Source organism: Rhincodon typus, chromosome 19 (genome assembly GCF_021869965.1).
Source record: "Rhincodon typus isolate 14 chromosome 19, sRhiTyp1.1, whole genome shotgun sequence".
NCBI lineage: Eukaryota > Metazoa > Chordata > Chondrichthyes > Orectolobiformes > Rhincodontidae > Rhincodon > Rhincodon typus.
This window is the reverse complement of record NC_063350.1, coordinates 36,534,539-36,543,301: the sequence shown is the minus strand read 5'-3', so window position 1 is coordinate 36,543,301 and position 8,763 is coordinate 36,534,539. Positions and strand designations below refer to the sequence as shown.

General features: G+C 40.3%; 1 protein-coding gene across 1 annotated transcript; it reads right to left on the bottom strand.

Moving 5' to 3' along the window:
• Positions 1–1,163: 1,163 nt before the first annotated feature.
• LOC109916938 (protein snail homolog Sna-like) lies at positions 1,164–5,332 on the bottom strand. Its single transcript, XM_020516699.2, has 3 exons — positions 4,762–5,332; positions 3,876–4,412; positions 1,164–2,118 (listed from the first exon to the last, which is right to left on the bottom strand). The coding sequence occupies exons 1-3, from the start codon at positions 4,838–4,840 to the stop codon at positions 1,937–1,939; spliced, it is 798 nt and encodes a 265-aa protein (XP_020372288.1). The 5' UTR covers positions 4,841–5,332; the 3' UTR covers positions 1,164–1,936.
• Between the last annotated feature and the right edge of the window lie 3,431 nt (positions 5,333–8,763).

Below are 8,763 nucleotides of genomic sequence, written 5' to 3'. Positions count from 1 at the left end.
TTGAGCCTCCAGGAGCCAGTAAAGGTCAGTGAGCACAGCAGGCAGGAAGGTAAATCAAATTTGATATTCTGAGTAATAATACAACCACGCATACTTATGTGAATTCTCAACTCTCCTCCAGCTAGAACAATCAAGAATGATCATCATCAGATTCGTAAGATTCTACTTCCAGCTTCATGGTTGTTTGCACGGTAAATTAATTTCACCAATTATGTAAATGGTTCAGGTTCATAGCTGTGTAAAATTTAACAATACATTGGTTGCTACATGTTGGAAATGAGTGTTTTCATTCAACTGTAGGGTTGGTGGTGATATAACAGGTACAACTTACTGTTGATTTCCAAACTCAGAAAGCAAAGCTCAAATACGTCACTTTCTTTTTCTCCTATATTCATTCACAGGATATGGGCATTGCTGACTAGGCCAGCATTTATTGCCCATCCCTAATTGCCCAGAGAGCAGTTGAGTCAGCCACATTGCGGTGGGTCTGGAGTCACATGTAGGCCAGACCAGGTAAGGATGGTATTAGTGAACCAGATGGATTTTCTGACAATCAGCAATGGATTCATGGTCATCAGTAGATGATTAATTCCAGCTAATTATTGAATTCAAATTCCACCATCTGTGTGGTAGGATTTGAACCCAGGTCCCCAGAACATCACTCTGGATTAACAGTCCAGCGATAAAACCACTAGGCCATTGTCTCCCAGTCATTGGATATAGATTAAATAGAACTACTCAAAACTAGTGTATAGAGTTGAAACTAACTTGTTTCACCTGTGAAACTGGGAAATATGACCTGAATAATACTAAAATAAATGGCAGATATGCGCATTATTTCAAAATGGTTTAATTTCTGTTTATGAAAGTTTTATTTAGCAAATGTATTTTTATATCTATTGCCGATCTATGTAAAGAAGAAACTGAAACTTTTTTCTAACTTTAGAAAGTGCAGCTCCACATATAGGTGACATCTTACCCTTCCATACTAGTTAACAAAGGAATTATCAATCAAACATATTCTACGGTTCAACTATATTGTCTGCTTTGACATATTTTAGAACATTAGATTGAGGTTTTTTATTAGTAGTCAATAAAGTAGCAAATAGATAATTGCTGTGTTCACTGATATTTCTTATGTAACCACCATGAAACACTTCACATTTTGTTATAGGTAAAAATTTTATTACATATTCTTTACATACTGTACCTGTTAAAAGTCTCAGCAATACAAAACTGTCACGTAGAAAATTACAGTATACAAAGTAATACCAGTGTACCCTTGTAATGTAAACAAATATATATTGTGACAATTCTGTACAAACACTGTATAGAAAAAAAAGATGCATTCACCAGGCACCTGTCAATAGCCATAAAAATCTTTTGGCACACACCTGTCAATAGTGAGGCATTTATCTAAGCCCTGCATTGTAACATGTGACAACTGCTTGCCATTAGTTGTACATCCACTGAAAAGCAGTTGTTAAGGTTCATATTAACAGGTGCTTCAGCTCGCCTGTAAACAGGAATCTTGTTTCAGATAGCAAGTGATGTCTGCTAAACCCATTGCACAAATCTTTAGATACTGCAGGGCTTCATTGTTCCACTGAGAACATTTTATGCCAGCAGCCCTCAGAAAAAGACATTATATTGCATAGTTACACAGTAAGGGACAAACTCTTCTTCTGGAGGTTATACTGAATAAAATACTGAATGTTCTCGATATCCCTTAAGGAATCCCTAAGAGAGCCAGCTTTTTCTGTTGTTCCTCCCTTGCCCCCTCAAAAAGGTGGGAGCCTTGACATACAAAAACAGAATGTTAATATTTATGTTCAAATAATAAATAAAAATTGGCATAGGCCAGCATAAGAGATTCACTGTATTATCAAATGAAATGGGCTGAAATGCAAACAGCAGCTCTTGTTTTAAAAGAGTTTCAGCGAGCTGCGCAGCATCCTGTTTCCTCATGTTTGTGGAGAAGAGACATTCTGGAGAAAGTCTTGGAGCAGTTTTTGCACTGGTACTTTTTGACATCTGAGTGAGTCTGCAGGTGGGCTCTGAGGTTGGATCGATCTGCAAATGCTCTGTTGCAATGAGGGCAGGAGAAAGGTTTCTCACCTGAAGGAACATGAAAAAGTAACAATAAGCAATGCTGTGAATTTTCAGAGGATAATTGATTCCTTGGGTATTTTTAGTATCAAAAATGCATTTAACTTGCTTATCGTGGTTCTACTTTACCCAGAAATAAAATACACAGTGTATAGAAACAATATGTTTGGTGAAAAGGGTTGAAAGTTGATACAAGTTAAATTAAATCATTTGATCTCTGAAGTGTTGATTTTTTTGCACAGTCTAATGCAGCCAAAATAAAACAAAGAACTGAAACAAAAACAAAAATTGATCAAGAAACTCAGCAGGCCTGGAGTGCCTGTGGAGACAAAAACAGAGTTAATGTTTCAAATCCAGTGACTGTTCTTCAGAACTGAAGAGGGTTGTGCTGGACTCAAAACATTACCTCTGTTTTTTCTCCACAGATGCTGTCAGACCTGTTGAATTTCTCCAGGATTTTCATGCAGCTAGCTTACTTTTAAAATAGCAAATAATTCAATTGGTTATATTAACAATAGATACAACATTACAAATCTGAGATTTAACAAAGGCACCATTTTATCAATTTATCATAAATTGTATAATGTATTAAATAGTTTAAACATCCTAATTGAATAGTGATAAACCAGCAACAAAATAAAAGTGTAATATTAAACTTTTAACAAAATATAAAAGAGGAAACAAGTTGGAACCCAAAGTTAAGAATGGCACCTTCAAAGAAACTATGATTACTGGTCGATTTATGGCAAAATTTAATAGAAGTTTTCATTAACTAATTCCTTTGAGGGCATTTGCTGTTAATTAAGAAGGTGTGAAATCAACAACAAAGTGGGAATTAACCCACGCCAGAGGCTGATAAATAGATCTGGAGGGGCCGCATTGTGAAAAGTGATAATTCTTGTATTTAAAACTGATGGCCCCAATAGGTGACAGCTGGAGTCTATAGCTGTGCCTGCAGTGTACTGTAACAGGTGCACTGTACAAACTGCACTGTTACATCAATGCACCTGCCCCATGTCTGTCAACCATTCATATACATGGTCCACCGCAGGACAACACCACCTCTCAAAAAGAATTAAATGCAATAGTGGTGAAACGAAGAATCACAACAGGGTTTTTTTGTTCCCCACTAAGAACATCCTCTTTTAACTGTTGGAGACAATGTAAGGGACAAAAACATAGCCTGGAAAGCCAGTAACAATGTTTTGCCTGAAAGGTGGTTTTATTGCACCATGTGCGCCTTTTGTACTGATTCAAAGGAAAGTAAGTTACACACCAGTATGTGAAATATGTGACGCGTATAAAAAAGTGAAATAAACTGTGTAGAGCGGGCTACCTTCGGTTATTGGTAAAGGTGAACTGTAAATGCTGGCACAACTGTATGCACCATAAAATGCTAGTTGGCCCATGAAGGTAACGAGAATTGACTATTTCTCAGAACGACGTACAGAGACGGAGCTGCCCACCTATGCATCCTTCTCACTGAGGTACATTAAATATCCCGGAAATGGCTCTTCAGAGATGAAGGTTCCGCGGATTTGCACAGGTCAGATAATTGTACCGTATGTTGTAAAACACCCAGAATTTTGTGCAAGTCACCTTCTAATGTATTGTGTCGGCGAGGATTAAAGCTTTTTTTTTGGAAAAAAAATCATGTTTGGTAGTAAATTCCCCAAGTAAAAAAAAATGCTAGAGGAACGTTTAAATCTCCCAATCCAAGAAAGGATTGATGAGACAAGTGGATTTGCAAGGAATGCAATACTCACCGGTGTGCGTGCGGATGTGCCCTTGCAACAACCACGGTCTGGAGAAGGCTTTGCCACAGATTTTGCAAACGCAAGGCAGCGTGTGGCTCCTGATGTGCATCTTGAGGGCTCCCAGACTCACGTATTCCTTCTCACAGTACTTACAGTTAAAGGATTTCCTGGTCTGGGGCTCGCAGTGCAGCTGCTTGTGTTTAGACAGTCCCGCGAAAGTCGAGTAGCATTTGCTGCATTGACTGCACTGAAATTTCTCCGCTTCCGTGGCCGAAGAGTCTGGGCTGGGCGGCTCCGATGTCTTGCCGTCCTCTTCCTCGCTCGATAGGGATGCCAGGTCGTGAGGTTTGCGTCGTTTGGAGTTGTCCGCCGAGGGGGTCTCGCTTTTCTGACTGGCCAGGTTACTCTCGATTTCGGCAGAGCAGAGGCTGGAGATTATCCCGGTGTCCCACACGATGGCGGGATAATAAGATCCGGTACTGAGGATTTCAGGCTGAGGGATGACTGGGATCGGATACTTCTCATAGAGAAATGGAGAGATAATCACTGCAACCAACAAACAACATGACATCAGTGAATGCAGCTCCCAATATCTGTCCGCACCAAACACACTCTTTCACAGACCAGAGTGATAACACTACTTTCAAAAATCTAACTCGGAAGTAACAACATATCTGCAGGTCATATCGATGCTGTCTCGCAGTCCGGTTAATGTGCCCCCAAAAGCAAAGGCTTTACTCTTTTCTTAATCCTAACTTTAATAGACAGCATTTGATACATTGACATTTCCATTTTCACTATTCACAGTAAGTTACATCCATAGATATAGGAACGAATAAAACAAACCATCCATTGCTAACACAACCCAAGTTTACATTGCCATCAATTTCTCTACCTGTCTGGCTGTCGAGTTCGCTGTAGTTCGGTTTCTTGGTGGTCGAGAAATGTTTCTTAATTAGAAATGACCGAGGCATTTTGAGATTCCGGGTTGCCTAAATTCTCCAAGTCCTGTTTAAGCAGCGAGGGTGCCTGGATCGAAGACAGCCCGTTAGTTTGCTGCAGGGAGCCCACTTGTGGAAAATGTGCGCGATCTGGTGTACATATTGGCTTCAGGAGCCGGCTGGAGGAGGAGGAAGAACTTGCATTTGTCACATCGCCATCCAATCGGTTAGAAGCACCGGGGGGAAGCCGAGAGACAGGGAGGGGCTTTCGCGTCGGGATCTGCTCCCAACAGGTGTTTGTACAAAGCTGCAAAGCACAGGCTCTCAGTGCACAGACTTCCCAGCGACTGAAGGACATTAACGGACTGATCGAAGCCCATTGTCTGGGCGGAATAAGCGCTTAGCTCAACAACAGCAATTCACAGCCGTTCAGGAATATAAAGAGCTATAAACTGCTGCTCGCAACTGTGCATTAAGTGGAGCATTTAGTAACGTGAGGATGATGCAGTATTGCATTAAAATTCAGTTTTAGGAATAGGAGGCTCAACTAAGTGGCTGTTTATACCAGAATCCAAATGTTTTAATGAGTGAATCGATATTAATTGCGAATATGAGATTCTAATATCCTATAGGCAAAAGAATGGTTCCTGCTTTGACCTGTTCGCTCCTGCACCAATTAGCTTGGATTCTCCTCCAGTTTGCCTGAACTAATGATTGTCACTGGTTTTGAGTTGTAAATCCCAGTCCCGTTCCAATTATCAGTTTGTCAAATCTCACTTCAAAGTTACCAGAATGCCTTTCGAACTTGTATACGTCGAAAGCGTTTCCAAGTGTTGCACATTAATTATTTGGTTTGAGAATCATGACTGCGTGTGTTACATTCCTTTAAAAAAAACTGTAGCTGGAAACGTGTGGTTCTTCGCGTAAATCTGGTCATTACTGCAGCCCATTCCGCACAGATAGCGAGGCATTACTTCACCGACACCCTCACTCCGTTTGTACCAGTTGGGAAAAGATCATTTACTTGTGTGAGCCAGGTACAAAAACTAAAATCAGACATATGAGTCACTGTGCACTGTTGAACCGTGTGCAGTCTATGACTGTCGGTGAACACACACACACACACAAAGTTGTTATTAGACACAGAGATCTACAACACAGAAATTTTTCTAAACACATCTCAAACACATGTCTGATGCCGGAAGTGCCAAGCGCTTAGCACTTGCAAACAGAACTATATTGTTCATCAGACATTAAATATGAAGTGAGCCGCAGCTGGGAAAGCTGCGCTTCCTCTTTGTTGATCTCTTCGTTGAATGGAGCCCCGCCAGTTTGCTAAAAGCATACCAACAGATCGAATGCTGGTGCTTTTGAATGTAGGCGCACTCGGATCCTCCCTTCAAAACTTAAAGGTGACTCTTTGAGCTGAGAATAATGCACCGCAATAGAAGCTAAATAGATGTGGCCTAATGTTGTACCAGCCTCATAGCGTGAATTTAGAGTCATGTATACCTAATGCTAGGGATGCCAATGCAAGTCGCGTCTTGCTTGCATGTTTGAAGAGCAGTAACTGATTCAGCTTCGGAGTGCTTGGCACGTACAGCATTCCATGCAGGCAAACAAAACACTGGCTTGTGACTCAGATTTCCTCCAAAGCACCCCACCCCAGCCAGGCTGGGAGCCACGTGTCGGGACAGGATGCACCTGCCTGGCGCTCGCCTCCCTCTGCCGCTGTCATCCAGGTGTGAGGACAGATAAGGTAGACATTTCGGGACAGGTGCAGGTAGCCACAGGTATTCCTGCACATAGGGACTCCTCCTTGTGTTGGATACAACTGCAGAGAAAGTCCATGCCTTAAGGGCAGTTTGTCAAGTGATTCCATATTAACCCTTTGAACCAGCATAGCAAAATATCCGCCTGGACAAAGGCACCTACAGATAATCCCAGCATTATTCAAGATGTTCCTTTTTTTTTGTTTAAAATTCAGATCATACCACAGCTTAATGTAATGATAACATTGGACAGAATTGTTCGCAGGACAGGTGGCTGCAGACCATTTCTAAGAGCCCTTGCTCTGTATGTTTCGGATCCACGTTTGGATGCCGGCCCTGATGAAATGGGCTAGTATTTAGAAACAATTTCTGAAAGTGGCACCAGTACATGAAAAACAAGCAGATTGCCATATAATTATAAGCTTTTCCGTGAAATCTGACTGTGTAGAACTCAAGGGGAGTTAATAAAGACCAACAGTTTAACAAAGATATCTCTTGCGCAGCAGTAACATGTAATGCAGTGCCCAATGTTATATTTTTAACCGCAATGTACAGAGACTTTGGTTGATTTTCAGAAACGAACACGAATTTAGATGTAAAGTGGTGCATGTTTCAGATTAATTGCAATTTCTGTTTATGTAGCATTTAGCACTATTCCATCACACAAATGCAAGCTGCATTTCAAGATACTTCATAACTGAGTCGTTATAAAATATGGCATTGGAATTCATTTTAAAGTGGAATTCAGAAGGAAAGTTGCAGATTTAAACGAAATTTTCAACTAAAAAGAACAGTCATGCCAATTCGTACATCGCTTATCACATTGTTCAACGTCTTCATCAAGCTTGCCTTGCAAGGCGTCATTCGTTTCACACATTCCTGGAAGAATTCAGTTGCCGTTTTACTCATTTGGGATTTTAGTTCACTCCATTTGTTATTTCTATCAATTGACTGACCGGGGGTGTTCCCCAATAGTGCCTTCATCCTATAATGAGCAGAGTGAGAGCAAACAAACAGACATAATCTTAATGATGAGAAGATCCTGATACACACTTTGTGTGTGTGTGTCTGGCCGGGGAGAACACCACCCTACAAGTTTCAGTTGCCGATGCCCAACTGGCGACAATGTGTGCGTGTGTTTTGGGCAGGGGTGGTTGTTGGGAGCGGGTGGGGAGACATTGGTCAGTAGACTATGAGATCAAAATTGTTGACAGTAATGGAAGATTAGAACGAAATCAATGATTATTAATGCTCTATGACAGGCTTGGTCAACCATTACTTGAGGCCAGGCGGGTCTGTTGTACGTTATCGGGTCACTGATGATTGACTAGTGTCCTGGCTCATTGATGGGATCCATTATAACCCAGTGCTTTAACCCAGGTCGTACATGGACAAGCAGTCTTTGTGCTGGTAAGCTGCATGGTTCATTACCCCCGTGGTCATTGTGGGGTCTGCAAAGTTTGGCTCTTAACAACTGGTATCTATATTAACCTGGCCTTAGGCATATTGAGCATGTTACATACTGAGCAACTTACACGGGAAATGAGCATCAGTATCAAGAAACAGAAACTCTACTATGCTAATCCCTCAATGGATGCTTTTAAAATAGCCATTAAGCATAATAATATGCTTTATGTATGTTAGATTGATCAAAATGTTTCAATATTGACATGAGATTGAAATACTGCCATCTTTTAACGACAAAATTATGCACCGGAATTGTTAGAATTGTTATGAATCCAGAATTTAATTGGCGATCTTGCTAAATACGATAATTTCTACAAAGATGCACCATGCAAAAAGTCTTTTTTTTCTGCCAATAATTGCACACCTCTTAACCAATTTTATTTATAAAGAATCTCTATTTTATATAAATGAGATAGAAACATAGTCAAGTTAAAACAAATATTCATGTGCTATGTTCCAAACTTATACCTTTAGGTGTAACAATTTAATTTTAATAACTGCGTTTAGCACACCGGAGATTTTCATCAAAATTGTAAAAGCTGGAAAATTCAGAAAATCACTTAATAAATCGTTTGTGCTGGTAACAAAGTTAGATCTTAACGTTGAATACTTAATAAAGTTTGATTACTTTAATATACAGAATGGAATATTTTTAACGGTTGTTAAAGGTAATAATTTATTGGTTTTCAGATACTGCCAAGGGTGACACCTACTGCT